Raw genomic sequence first — 15,399 nt, forward strand, 5'->3', positions numbered from 1 at the left:
AAGGAAAATCTTATTAACAACACCAACAAAAAGATTAAATACAAAGGAGTAACTATAAAAAAGCAACGTACTTGTGTGCAGTGTCTGACACGGGCAAAGACAGAGGTAAAAGTTGACTGATGCTGCAGAGAGTGGGAGGAACTAATTTCTGCTAGTTAGTGAGTTTCTGCTGAAGAGAAACTGAGCTACTGTGGGGAGGTGATGTAAAATGTTTGGAAATAGAGTAGTGGGAGTGGCCCAGCATGGTGAATATCACGAATGCCAATGAACTGTACAAGTAAAAATGGTTAAAATAGAAAAAAAATTATAAATTCCATTTTCTGTTGCAGTAAAATATATACAACATCCGTAAGCTGGCCAACTTGGTTATGAATATTTCCCAATTTAAAAAATAATAATCATATAGTGTTTAGGAGAGAGCTTTGCAAATTAGTAAGAGCAACGTAATTAAAACAAGAATAAGATACAACTGTGTACCCATCATACATTGGCAAAGCTACTCTGAAGAGTAGGCTGGCAATACTCCTTGCTCTTGCTTTTGTTCATAAAAACCAAAAGGAAATTAAAGCAGACGTAAATAAGGATGTTCACTGTAACTGTGTTCATTTTTTAAAAAAACTGGAGGTGACAAAAGTGTCCGCCATTGAAATGTGTAAGTAAAGATCATAGATGTACACCATAGACTACTACTGTACAGCAGTCAGAAGCAATGAGCTACAGGCACAAAGAGCAATCCAGATAGATCGACAAGTGAGAAAAAATTAATAGAAATAGAGCCATAGCAGTGTCTCTCAAAAAGTGGTCAGATTCATCCCCAAGTTGGCACCCCAGCAGAACCAGGGGACTTGTGAGAAACATAGGACCCCAAGGTCTACCCAAGACCGGCTCCACTGAAACTCTGGGTGGGGCTAGCAAACCCTCGAAGAAATTCTTCTGTGTGTCAAAGTTTAGGATTCACTAAACAGCACCATATTCTTTTTGCACCCCCACCCCCTACAAAGCCGTATATGCTAAAAATTACGTATGCATTCTGAGGCACATGCCAAAGACACTGCTGCTGGGGCGGTTAGGTCCCATCGAGTTGGCTCTGACCCCTAGCCTCCTTCCATACTACAGAACAAGACATGCCCAGTCTACTCGTGCTCTCCTCACAGCTGTCACGTTTGAGCTCATTGTTGCAGCCACCGGGTCGGTCTACCTTCTTGAGTTTTCTTTTTTCCCACCGAACTGCCACTTTGCCAAGCATGATGTCCTTTTCCAAAGACTGATCTTGATAACTTGTCTTAAGTGCAGGAGCTAATGACTGCCCTGCTAGCTTCCAAGGAGTATTCTGGCTGTACTTCTTACAAGATATGTTTGTTCAGGCAATTTACAGTACTCTCAGTATGCTTTGTCAAAACCATAGCACAACTGCATCAATTCTTCTGCCCTCTTCCTTATTCACCGACTTGCACACAATACAAGGAAAATACGATGGCTTGGGCCAGGCACATCTTAGTCTTCAAAGTGATTTCCTTCCTCTTCCACACTTTAAAGAGGTCTTGGGTAGAAGATTTGTCCAATATGATGCACTGCTTAATTTGTTTTTGCTGCTTTAATTCTTAAGTGCTGCTTCCATGATCATTGATTGTGGATCCAAGCAAGATGAAATCCAGCTTCAATCATTTCTCTATCATGATGTTGTTGATTGTGAGATTTTCAATTTGCTCTACATTGAATTAAAATCCATACTGAAAGCTGCAGACTATGATTTTCATCAGCAAGTGCTTCCAGTCTCCTTGCTCTCAATAAACAAGGCTATGTCATGTCTGTATCACAAGTTGTAAATAAGCCTTGTTCCAATCCTGATGCTGCATTTGCCGGCACATACTCCAGTTTCTTGGATGGTTTGCTCAGCACACAGACGGAATAAGTATGGGGAAAGGATGCAACTCTGACACACGCCTTTCCTGATTTTAAACCACGCAGTGTTTATGGACAGGTTCCATATGGGCACAATGAAGTGTTCTGGAATTCTCATTCTTCTCAATGTACCCAGAGTATGTTATGCAGTACCAAATGCCACAGAGCCATGCAAATAATGAGCAGAGGGAATGCGGAGAATAGAGGTCGCAAATGGGAAGTAAAAAACAACAAAGCAGAAGCAAAGGGTTGCAAAAGCTAGTGATAAATGTACAGTGACTCAAACCAAATCCAATCAAACCATGTGCCGGCCAGTTCACGCCAAGTCATGACCCTCTAGTGCAGAGAGATGGCTCCGCAGGGTGTCTGAGATGGCGAATCTTAGGAGGGCAGTTGCCTCAGCTTTCTCCCACAGAGAAGCTGATGAGTTTGAACAGGAGTCCTAACGGCTAGTTCCCCAGTGCTTAACCCACTGTGCCCCCAGAGCCCTTTTCACTGTTGATTCACTGGCTAATTCCTCAGAAGGGGCAGCCTACTCTTCCCTCGAAGTCTGTTTTTAGTCTGGAAGCTCTGCTGAAACCTGCCCACTTTGGGTGACCCTGCTGGTATTTGAAATACCAGTAACATCGCTTCCAGCATCACAGCAACACACAAGCAGTACAACAAACAGACAAGGAGTAGAAAATTTAAGAAAAGGCACATACAAATATAATTATGACTTTTTCACTTTTTTGGTGCATTTTCATTATTGACATATCGAGTTTTACAAAACAGTCCAGGAAATTACATTAAATCCATATGTAAAAACACAATCCAAATGACACTACAATGCAATTAGATTACCTCCTAGCTTACAATTTCATGTTTTATACTTTTATTTTATACATCAGGATGTAGTTAGACACTTATTTTGTGTTCCATTCAATTAAAAGGTCATGATAATCCAAAGCTGTTTAGATATGCAATTACTTCTTTACATCCAGTTGAACAAAATTTTTACTCAATTTCCTAAGTATTTCTGCATGTCAACAACTGTTCATTTATATCACCTGGTCATTTGATAACATTTTCTCTTTGTGGCTCTTTAGTGAAGAACTCATCCTACACTGAAAATATCCCCCTTTAACGTATTCTCACAAAATCAATTAAAGTTAACTAAATGTAACTTCTAGCACAGAGGAAGCACTTTCTAACAAGTCAGAGTGACAAAGGAACACGAAAATGTTCAAAGTAAAGTGAAATGTTAGGGTTCTCTTCTACCAGTGGCATTTGGATCAGTCCCGGCATGCTAATCAAAGTCAAAATTGCTTCAGGAAAGATTGAGGCTTTCTCTGGGAGTGTGTGGGTGCATGTGTGTCTGTGTGTGAGGGGGGAGGTGGTTAAGAAAAATCTTCTCACATACTGATTAACTTATATAAGCTCAAAAAAATCAAGCTCACTGCTATTTAGTCAATTTGGACTCTTGGTGTCCTTGTAGGGCAGGATAGAACTGTCCCAGTAGTTTTCCGAGTCAGTACCTCTTTGCTGTTTTGGGGTACCATCGAGGTGATTCCAAGCCACAGTGACTTTGTGCACCACAGGATGAAACACTGCCCTGTCCTCACGCTTGTAACTATGCTGGCGTCCACTGCTGCAGCCACAGTGTCCATCCATCTCCTGAGGAGCTTCTTTCCACTGTCACTCTTTACAGGAGGAGAAAGCCTCATCTTTCTCCCGAGGAGTGGTTGGTGACTTCAAACTGCTGACCTCTCACAATCAGCAGCCAAATGTGTAATCATTATACCACCAGGGCTTATAGAGGCTCAACAAAAGAGAAATTATTATAGATTTAAAGAAGAAAGTAAAATAAAGTGTGCTGAAAACAGTTTGGCATTATATATAAAAAGTCTTAAGAATGTTGATAACATACTACTTATTCTAGTAACTTTATTTATTAGAATCCAATCTAAGGTAATATTAGAAATATCATCGAAGAAGTATAGGACAAATATATTGAAAGCAATATGCAGATGGAAAATAATTAGAAAACAACCTTGTACCACTTAGGGCACAAGTGAAACAGTATCTGATTAGTCATTTAAATGTCTTACAAAGGAAGAAGTCTGGAAATAAGTGACTTGGAGTGCCGGTTCAACATTGTCACCATAAAACCAGGCTCTGCTCTTTGATCTGGGAGTCACAGCTAATCTGCTTTCCAACCTCAGTTATATCACTTCCTCGTGATAACAAAGCCAAACAACCACATTTGATTGACATGTGGTAAAGGGAGTCCAAGAGCCTCTTCATATGGAAAGAAAAATGTTTAAACAAAAAAAAAACACCTGGGAGATTTCTTCTTACATATTATTGGGCAAAACAGAATCCCATGTTTACGCTTAAAATATTCCTGGCAACAGACAAGGGAGTCCTTGGCTAGTTCTAACCAATCAGGGCAGGCCTGGGTCAGCACCTCCTTCCCTTTCTGAGATCAAAATGTCTCCCTCACCCCCTCAGACCCATTGCTCTAAAAAACGTTAAGGATTTTGTCATCAAGGAAGAAGAGGGAAAAGATTAGGAGTAAGTCATCACTGCTAAATATCTTCTTACCTAACAACAAAGAAACAGTTAAATAAATTATGATTTCATAACATTAACATGTTTTTAAATAATTTTTAATGATATAGAAAAATGTTTTCAGTGTTCAGTAGAAAAGAAGACAAAAAATATACAAATGATCCCAATTAGCTTGGGATTATAAAAGCAAAATATATACAAATACAGATGAAGAAAAATCTAAAACATAATGTTATATAATAAAATAATTTCTCTGACTTAGAGAAAATTCTTGTTTTCTTTAAGTCTGGCTTTCCCAGTTTTTCAACAACAACAACAGAGAACATTATAACCAAAGGAAAGGAAAGCAGCAGGGGCTCCATCCTTATTTTCATCCCTAGGACCCACACATCCCATTCATGACTACCGACAACAAAGACTGAATGGCGGTGTTCATAACACGGTGTGTTCAGAACACACACTTAGCAAGTTATTTTTCATTTTATATGACATACGTCACATAATGTAACTATGATGTAACTCATAAATGAGTAACTTCCAACTAAACCTTACATATATCTCATAATTCAGTTTCAAGGTATAAAACTGTTGCACTAAAAATTTTACTTACCTATTTCTTAAGATAAGTGAAGGGACCCTCTTGGCCTCTCATCAGCAACCTCTCCTCTCTGGTCCTCTCTCCCCAGGTCCCTATACACTTGTCCTCCTTCCCCGGCTCCTCTCTCCTGCCCTCCGGCCTCCCATCTCCACATGGACCACCAAGCAGGGCTGAGGCAAAGGAGATAAGTGGATTCCTCTGCAGCCAGCAAGGCCCAGAAGAAAGGAGGGAAGCTGATGCGTGACTTGAACCCCCTGTCCTGTTACTGAAGTTATTCAAAACGCCAAGATGGCCTCCAGATTCCTGAGAATGGCGACCGCTGACTGCTGAGCTATTTCTTCCATTGCTGATGCTGTCTAAGGGACACTCTGGGACTCTATCATAATGGAACAGTATACAATAGTGACTGGGCTACTACTACAGACTGTTCTTTTGATGAAAGATCAAGATTTTGGACTTGTCGGTTAATGCTATAATGTGTGGGGGGGGAGAAAGATACCCCAAAGGGGGGAAAAAGAACCCCAGGAAAAAACCTTTGGGTTAGCCAAACATCCAAATATAGAATAAAGCCAATATAAACTATGACTTATCAACATTCATTCACACACAAATATTTGAGTGGCTACTACATGTCAGCCACTGCGCTGTCATAATATGAAAACCCAGCAGATTAAAAACAGACAGCCAGTTCCCATAGATAACATGTGTATTATTACTTGAGGACTACACAACACTACGAACCTGAGATACTCTTTAAACATAGACCTGAAACAGCCTGTAAGGTTACCAGGTAGCTGAACAACAGACTGGCTCACAGAATGAAGAATGTCAGTTCCTTTAAAAAATATCTCTGAGACCCAAATGTCAACTATTTAAAAACCAAACAAAGATGGGGCAGGTGCAAAGGAAACGAGGTGAGTGGGAATGGAACAACTAGAACAGAAAGAATGAGAACGTTCCCAGCCTGCCAAGAACGCAACCCAGGTCACGGAACCCTCTGTGTAGACATTGTTGGATGATAAACAGCTGCGTTAGCTGTCAGGGAAAACATAAAAAACAACAAGGCAGGATGCATATCATTTTAGAAAATTGTCTCATTTAATAAAATTTACTTCAAAAGATAAATTAAAAAAGAAAATTCAGCAAGTTTCTATATTCTCTTCGACCTCTAAAACTTCATGCCAATCGAGTAGAACACACAAATAAGTAATCATCCCATGTGGCTCGCAAACATCCATCATGTTGGCTCTCTATTGAAATACGGTGTGACTAGGAATAAGGACGCTTTCCAATGACATGTTCCAAGTAGCTGTTTAGAGACAGGAGTAACTTACGGAGATCAATTCCAATCAGCAGTAGGGAAAATGTACTCTCTTCTCACTTTATCCAACTAAGCTTGGTCCCCATATTTGATTCTAGTGAATCTGAGGCACTGGCAGCTACGCTCAACTTCTCTGAGTCATTCCTTTAAATTGTTGAACAGAGAGACAGATTCTTTCTCCTGCCAGCATCGGAACGATTGCTGCTTCTTTGGCTAGGGGCCTGTGAGCTGGTTGACATGTGCGTAAGCAGGGAAGGTGCACAAAAATTAGCCTTCAACCACCATTCAGTGCAGGGCACGTGGGACAGAGAGCTGAAAGACCTGCAAGCAGCTCCAATTTCCCATGCCACGCTTATTCTGGGCCGCATGCTCCTTACCAATCAGACTACCCACTGCATTTCAAACGTGCTTTTTAAAGCTTATAGTTTTTAATTCTAAAACCTTTTCTTCTCATCATTCCATATGTAAACTACATCTAAGTTAATTGTGATTTTAAACATTAGTGAATTATTATTAATTTTTCCTACAACAAGCATACACTTGCTTACTGTGAGAGCTCTATTAGCAGAGATGATTTCTACAATAAGCAAACAAGGGCAGGAGGTTCAAACCAGTTTAGCAGTGGCTGACAGAGGGAGCCTGTAATAGACCGACATTTAAAATACATGGGTAGAGTTGAATAATAACCAAAATGAGAAAAATTCCAGCACAGGCCCTGACATTAGAGACTCCAAAAAGGCACGGAAGTGAGCCCTTGTAAGAGCCTGCTGTCGCGTTGGATTATCGCCAGGACTGGGGAGAGTGACACACACTCAAAGCAGCTTGGTTAGCTGCCATCTTTGAGCTGAGCACTGCTCTTTCCTACTGTGCCTGTCAAGAAATATGCTTGCTGTACAATGCACACACTGCCCTCGTTTTCTAAGGAGTTTGTGTTTCTACCAGGGCACTGGCCCATACTTTTTCCTATACCAACTATCATTCTGGTTTACCCATATTTTACAAATTCAGGTCCATTCGGTTTGCTTTACTGGCCATGACTGAACTGAGAACAAATAAGTTCGGCTTATACAACCCTCATTTAGAGTAATATATAATTTAATTTCTGTAGCTGTACAGTATCTTCAAGGAGGAAAGTCTAGTAAATAGTTCTCTACAAAGCCGCGTTAACATAACCTATGCATTAGTCTTTTTGTTAGTTAAAAAAAGGGAGGCTTCTTATTCAATGCACTTTAATTGTTGAAAGTAGCAAGGTTTCTCCCAGTGTTCTCATTTTAATTCTTATACTAAAAATGGAGAGAGAATCTTTTTGAGAGGACAAGATGATGGTTCCTGTAGATGGATGTAATGTATTTTTACCTCTATACTGAAATAGCCTCTATCCACATAGTCACCCAGGAAGAGATAGCGAGTATTACTAGGCGATCCTCCAACTTCAAATAACTTCATAAGGTCAAAGAACTGTCCATGGATGTCACCACACACTAGGGAAAAAAGGACATGGGAAAAATATGAACATTTATGCCTTCAAAAAAACCTGGCAGGTGGTCTGGGGGCAGCTTACACCAACAGCGATCACAGCTTAGCTTTTAAGAAATCAGTTCTGATTGGTCTTCTCTATAATTATAATATATATTGAATCTATATGAAACTATTCTTCTAGAAATATTAAAACCCAAAGCTCATTATCATCAAGTTGATTCTGAGTCACAGTGGCCCTGGAGTGACAGAGCAGAACTGTCTCATCATGTTTGCAAGGCTGTAATCTTGACGGAAAATTAAAGATTGCCACGTCTTTCTCCTATAGAGTGGGTTGGAATCACCAACCTTTTCATTATCAGTCAAGTACTTAACCAGTTCCTTCTGGAAATATGAAACCTTCTAAATTTCATTTCTTTAATGAGCAACAAGTGTACTAAGCAATAAGAATATCTCATAATTTAGCTGATTATTTGTATATACAAGCTCAAATTATACAAAAAGTTTATAGGAAAAAAGTCCCCGATTTGCTCATTCCATTTGTGTGTGAATTTTTTGAAGCCTCAGTGTGTGCCACTGTGGCTCATGTGTTCTTTTTCACCTGTGATTGGAGCTTCCAATTCTATCATCGTCTTCTCTTGTCTCAAGATGGCAGCCCCATCATTGATTATCTTTAAGGCTACATCATCTTCCACTCGGCCTTCCTTCACCAGATGGTTTCTCAGAAGTTCAGATTTAGGTTTCCCATTTTCAAATACTTCCTTCAAAGTAAGCCGTTGGGTTGGAGGAAAGGGGACGGCTAGAAAGAGAAACAAATTAACTTAAAATGACTTAAATGTATAGAGACCAACATGAGCACACTTCTGTGACAAATTAAACTTATTAAACCACCAGGACTTCATATCCACAGTTCCAGACTATGTGTGTGTGTGTGTGTGTGTGTGTGTGTGTGTGCGGGGGTAGGAGGGTATGGATTTTCAATATGCCCTCAGTATATTAGACATGACCAACTGGAACCTGAAGGAGGGTCAAAGTTAAAAGATATATCTATATATACATACACATACATATATATGTGTATACACACACACACATGCACACACACTCATGCAACTTGTTGCACCTGTGTGCAGGTTAGAGGCAGAGTCCAACCTGGTGATGCCTCCTTGGGAGTGTGGCCTTTTGATAAGGGACAGTGTGGAGAACTGCCCTCATCCCCACCCCCACCCCTCTCTTGCCCCTCTTTGCCTTCCTGTTTTTCTGGGTTCTGCATCTGGCTCTGGGCCCAGGTGACCTGCAACTCTGGGAGCTTCAGTGCCTTGCCATACTCCAACAGACCCTGGACCCACACTGGCCTATGAGCTCCTCGATTCCCATTGCACCTTCCTGCTTCATCAGCCGGCAGCTGCGTGAGTCTGGAGAAGAGGGCTCTAGTTAGCACCTGACCCATGGCCATGAGTTGGACTGTGGGGAGGCAGGAGGGTGTGTGTGTGTGTGTGTGTGTAGGGTGATGTGTGTGTGTATGGGTGTGTCCTGGGGTGTGGTGGTTATGCCTTGGGCGCTAACTCCAAAGCCTGCAATTTGAAACTGCCAGCCACTATTCAGGATAAAGACAAGGCTGTCTACTCCCGCAGAGAGTGACCGTATCAGAACCCACAGGAGCAGTTCTACCCAGTCCTGGAGGGTTGCTTGCTAGGAGTGGGGATCAACTTGATGTCAGTGAGCTGTTTCACACACACACACGCACACTCTCTCTCTTGGTTCTGTTTCTCTAGAAGACACAGTTTAACACAATGTTTATATATGTTTTATATATAAATATGAAAGACTTTGAAGCCAATTAGGTACTATGCTAAAAGTGAGATAACAAACTAGATGATATGGAATATCTATCTAGCTATGTAAAAAGTGTTGAAAACAAAATTTTAGTTAAAGAAAATATCATAACACTAAAAAGGCACTAATTTCTTTTAAGAAATTACCTGATAAGTAGAAAGAAAATGTTTTGAGAATGATGATGGCACCAAATGTACAAATGTGCCTGACCCAATGGATGGATGGATGGATTGTGATAAGAGTTGTATGAGCCCCCATAAAATGATTTTAAAAAAGAAAGAAATTGCCTAATAATGCATGTTTTAAGAGTATAACTCAATTCCTGCTCAGATGATTATTCATTCTTAAAAGGTGACTTTTTAATACACGTATTACGAGTAATAACAAGAGTACTGTTAATAGGATGAAGTTACATTTGAAGGTAACTTGCTGAGGTAACAGAGCATAAACTTGAGAAGAACAGATGTGGGAAATCTAGTTGTATATTCTATGCATTAACAATTAACTTCATATACAGAATTTTTTTGTCATTTAAAAATGGGCTATTATCTCATCATTTACTTAATTTATAGCACAACCTATTTTAGAGCCCCTGAGAGCTAATAGGTACAAGCCTCCCAATCATAAATTTAAAAGGAGGGCCTTAATTTGTGATGTATATCTTGTAGAATCACTTCTAGTTTTATGTAAGAGTAATTAAGAATGAAGCTGAAATCTTGAAATCAGGCACTTTAAAGATATTTTATCTATACCATTTTTTATTATTCACAAGGTAAAGAAAGTAGTAATGGTTGCTACTTCATGTTCTTAGCTACTACTTGACTCATTTTCAACTACTCAAGTCTCAGTGAAAAAGTGATAGTGGCCACCCTACTGCGATGGCTAATTTATATGCCAGCGGGGCTAGGCGATGGTTCCCAGGGGTCCAGCTGATTGCTGCAGTGCCATGATGTGGTGTAGGGACTTTCCATAATGTAATGTGCAATGTGACTGGTCACTCAAGTGAAAGAGAAGTTTCCTGAAGGCATACTCTGCCTCCAGACTACGGACAGCTATTCTGGCAGAACTTGCTCTCTTTACTCTGCCCTCTTCTTGCCCCCAGCCTACAGATCTGGGGACCCAAGTTTGCCAATCTGGCACCTGATCTATGGATTTTGGATTTGTTAGTCCCCACCCTCCAGTGCATATCTCACTGGTTCTGTTCCTGTAAAGTACCTTGATGAGTAAGGCACTTCACAACCAAAATAACTACTTATTACCTTTAGAGAGAAAAAACGATATTAAGATATATATCTCAATATGCGTAAAGCATTCCCATACTTTACTTCCCATCCCCACATAATTGTTGGTTGTGGTCCCTTTCACTCCCCCAAATACACTAAAGAATAAGTGAGATGGTCACTCTGCTTTCGGTGAACAGAGAAACCCTCCAATTCTTAATTTGTGTTATTAATATAAAATATCAATATGGTCCTTTTATAGGATACTGCACTTTAAAAATAAATAAAACTAAAGTATTATGATAAATCTTTTATTTTGCCATCTGGTAGATCTCTAAGACATAGTAACAAGTTAGTCCTGAACAAGTTTACTTAATTTTTAACTAAAACATAATGGTACCATGGTTGTGCTTAACAAACAAAAAATCCTAAAGCTTAGAGGTTCTTACTGAAATATTTTCAGATGAAATGAATTACACGTTATTTGAGGTTTGCTGCAAAATAAGATGAAGTGAATAAATGTAAGTGGTGATAATAAAAGACTGCTAGTGTGTTAATAATCATGATGTTTTATACTATTCTACTTTTATGCTTTAAATTCCTTATAGTAAAAAAGTGGAAAGAATTACAAAAACTAAGAAATATACTTTAGAAAAAGCTTCCTTTTAAAAATAAAGAGGTGGAATATCTCAAACTTCAAGTATCTTTTCACATTTAATTACATGTTTAGTGTGTAAACTGGTGCTCTCCAGGTTTGGCCATCTGGTCTTCATCATTCTGTAGCCCCACTCTTTCCCAATCTAAAATGAACCCTCTTCACAGAGCGCTTACTGTACAGCTCCCACTTTACAAATCAAAGAAACTGGGCAAAAACTAAAATTTGAATAATGAAACAAAGCTTTTGAACTAGACGATAAAAGAAGTATAAGGTGGGTGACTCCATAGATAAAGTATTAGTCAATGTCTGCCAGTGGTATAAACAGGAACATCATTTTCTTATATGTCAAAAGTAATATAAACAGAAATAACAACAACCAGAAGAGTTGTTTTTTTCCTTTTTTTTTTGTTTTTTCCTTTCTTCAAATGCTTTAGTAGCAATATATTTAAAACAAAACAAGCCAGCAAATTACTTAGTCAAAATGGAAGCAAAAGCAAGGCTGAAACGGATCAAGGGGATTATTATGCCCAAATAACAGAAATGCGATAAATTTAGCAAGGAATGCACCAATGGATTAAAGTTAGTATGGAACAACTGCAGTTAAGAAAAAAAACCCAAACAAACAAGTTTCCAGGTGAGGGCAAATAAAATTAATTTCCTTCAAATAAGGAGGGAAAAAAAAATCTCCAACTTTAAATAAGTGAGTCCCACACCTTTCTCCAGTTCTTTTCCAAAAATATAGCTGTTTAGAAGCCCTGAATGCCAAGTCGTTTCTTTGACCAGATAATTAATTCTAAACACATTACAGCTGAGGCTGATTCATAGTAGCGTAGGAACACCCTGAGAATGTAAAAGGAAATCTGGCTACACTGATCGTGAAATGTGAAGAACCTTCAAGTTCATCTTGAAACCACCATTTTCTTAAATTGTGCCCCATCAAGAGACATCAAGGTCAATGGATATCAAGGTCAACAGGTACAAAATAATCCACAAAGAAAATGTTCCACATCCTACTTTGATGAGTAGCAATTACAGTTTTAAAAACCTGTGACTTGGCATCTATAGGTGTCTCTCAGACTAGAACAAAGAATGAAGACAGGGCTGAGCCCAACCAGAGGCAAACTGACCCCCTCTCAAGAAGTGGGTGTGGCGGAGAGCAGAACTGAACCTGCAGGTTGGGGAGAGAGGCCAAAATGCCACACCTACATGGAGCAGGATGAGAAAGAGAGGTGACTGGATCCCATGCTTGGCACACAAGGCTGGGAAGATGACCTCCCTGCAGGGAGCTAATGGGACACCGACAGGATGGGGCAAACGACAACAGCACGTGTCGCGCTGACCCTTATTGGAGCAGACTGCGACAGAGGTCATTTCTGGGGTCACAATGGGGGGAAGCAGCGCAGACTGAACCCCCCAAATTGGAGCGAATCAAGAAGGTAGCACACCTGGATAAACAATCTGGAGTAGAAAACAATGGGACCAACAGTTCCAGGTGTTAACAAACTGAGGGGCAAGGGAACAACAAGTGATCCAAAATTGGTGGTGAGGAGGGTGAAGAAGCCTGGTAGGGCTTGAACAAGAGTAATGTAACGAAGAGGAAATACTGAAACCCAAATGAAGGCTGAGCATGATAGTGGGACAAGAGGAAAATAAAAGGAAATAGAGGAAAGAACTAGGAGGCAAAGGGCCTTTATAGAAGTCTAAATATAGGTATATACATATGTAAATATTCTTATTTATGATGACAGGGAAATATATGTATGTGCACATATTTATAGGTTTAGTATTAAGGTAGCAGATGGACATTGGGCCTTCACTCAAGTACTCCCTCAATGCAAGAACACTGTTCTCTTAAACTGGCATTCCATGATGCTCACCTTCCCGACATTACTGACCTTCCCAACACAATCGCTGGAGACAAATGGGTGCATAAGCAAATGTGGCGAAGAAAGCTGATAGTGACCAGCTATCAAAAGATATAGCATCTGGGGTCTTAAAGGCTTGAAGATAAACAAGCAGCCATCTAGCTCAGAAGCAACAAAGTCCACATGGAAGAAACACACCAGCCTGTATGATCACGAGGTGTTGAAGGGATCAGGTATCAGTTATCAAGGAAACAAAAAATTGTATCATTGTGAATGAGGGGGAGTGCAGATTGGGGGCCCAAAGCACGTCTGTAGGCAACTGGACATCCCTTACAGAAGGGTCTTGGGGAGGAGATGAGCCAGTCAGGGTGCAGTGTACCAATGATGAAACATACAACTTTCCTCTAGTTCTCTAACGTTTCCCCTGCCCCCTACTACCATGATCCCAATTCTACCTTACAAACTCGGCTAGACCAGAGGATGTGCACTGGTGCAGACAGGAACTGGAAACACAGGGACTCCAGGACAGATAAACCCCTTAGGACGAGTGGCGAGAGTAGAGATACCAGGAGGGTGGAGCGAAGGTGGGGTAAAAAGGGGAACTGATTACAAGGATCTACATATAACCCCCTCTCTGGGGGACAGACAACAGAAAAGTGGGTGAAGGGAGATATCGGGCAGTGTAAGATATGACAAAATAATAATTTATAAATTATCAAGGGTTCATAAGGGAGGGGGAGCGGGGAGGAAGGGGAAAAATGAGGCGTGAATGATGATAGCAACAAGTGTGCAACATGCTGGACATAATGGATGGATGTATGGATTGTGAGAAGCGTTGGGTGAGCCCCCAATAAAATGATTTTTTTTTTAAAGAATGAAAATAAAGACATGTGGACCACTCAAACCTCAGGCTTCATGCATGACCCTGAGACCAGGGGAACTAGATGGGGCCTACCTACCACTTCCAACTGCTGTGAAAGGAATCACATTAGAAGAGCCTAGATAGAGTGGGAGGAGAAAGGTAGAACAAAGCTCAAGATTACAAGGGGGAGACCAAGCATACTGGCTAGACAGCCTGGTGGAACCCCAACACTAGGGCCCTTAGCCATCCTTCAGGCCTGGAACTAAATTCACCCCTAGAACTGAACTCGCCCCTCTGGCTCAATGTTCAGCCAAATAATAGCAGGTTTATAAAGTGAACAATAACACTAGAGGGACCCAGACCTCAGAACAATCAGCCAGTTGAGATCAAACTGGCAGCATTTGCCCAAGGACAAAGCTCAGAAGGCAGTAAGGGGTAAGAAGGGAGGAGAAATGGGAAAAGGAAACACAGGGTGGAAGTGGGATAAACAATGTTATATTTGTGGGGTTTACAATTAATGACATGAAATAAAATGCATATGGATTGTTCAATGGAAAACTGAATTGTTTTGTAAACCTTCACCTAGTACACACACACAGTTTTGTTTGGTTTTAAGTGCTCCAGAGATAGGGTGGCCACATGTCCCAGTGTATGTCTTTTATCCTGATGTAACTTTACTCTTATGTGTCTTAGTTCAAACAATTATCCAAGAAACAATTTTCATCAGAAGAAACTGAGGTGCTTGTTTGAAATGTCCCTCTTGAGCCTCAGACCTATGGAAGCAGAATTTGCGGGGATGCCAGTCAGGGATATTCATTTTTAACAAACGCCCCAGGTAATTCTTATTGCACACTAAAGTAATGCCAGAGAAAGGTGATTCCAGGGAATTCTAAGTAAATCGAGAACCAATTTCAAATAATCAGCAATTACCTCTGCAGCCATCCCTTCATATTTTAATGGTTTTCATTTCTTTTTCCCAAGTCACTTCGTGGCCACTTGACATAAGGAGTTGAGAAAGTTACTAAGGGGAGAGAAGAGAACCTAGACTCTAGAACAGTCTTATTGGTGGGAACTGTCCTCCCCCAATCTGTCAGGATGTGTACTTTGT

The 15,399-nt window shown here is 40.4% G+C and overlaps 1 protein-coding gene across 3 annotated transcripts in view; it reads right to left on the minus strand.

Annotated features, from left to right (window-relative positions):
* PPP3CC (protein phosphatase 3 catalytic subunit gamma) overlaps positions 1 to 15,399 on the minus strand; it is a 105,397-nt gene that overhangs the window by 48,855 nt on the left and 41,143 nt on the right. For all 3 annotated transcript variants that reach the window (XM_075556542.1, XM_075556541.1, XM_075556540.1), the window contains exons 2-3: positions 8,452 to 8,649; positions 7,731 to 7,855 (exon numbers count right to left, since the gene is read on the minus strand). In XM_075556542.1, coding sequence (XP_075412657.1) covers positions 7,731 to 7,855; positions 8,452 to 8,649 — 323 coding nt within the window. The remainder of the gene's footprint in view (positions 1 to 7,730; positions 7,856 to 8,451; positions 8,650 to 15,399) is intronic.

This window comes from Tenrec ecaudatus, chromosome 8, assembly GCF_050624435.1.
Source record: "Tenrec ecaudatus isolate mTenEca1 chromosome 8, mTenEca1.hap1, whole genome shotgun sequence".
In the NCBI taxonomy this organism is placed as follows: Eukaryota; Metazoa; Chordata; class Mammalia; order Afrosoricida; family Tenrecidae; genus Tenrec; species Tenrec ecaudatus.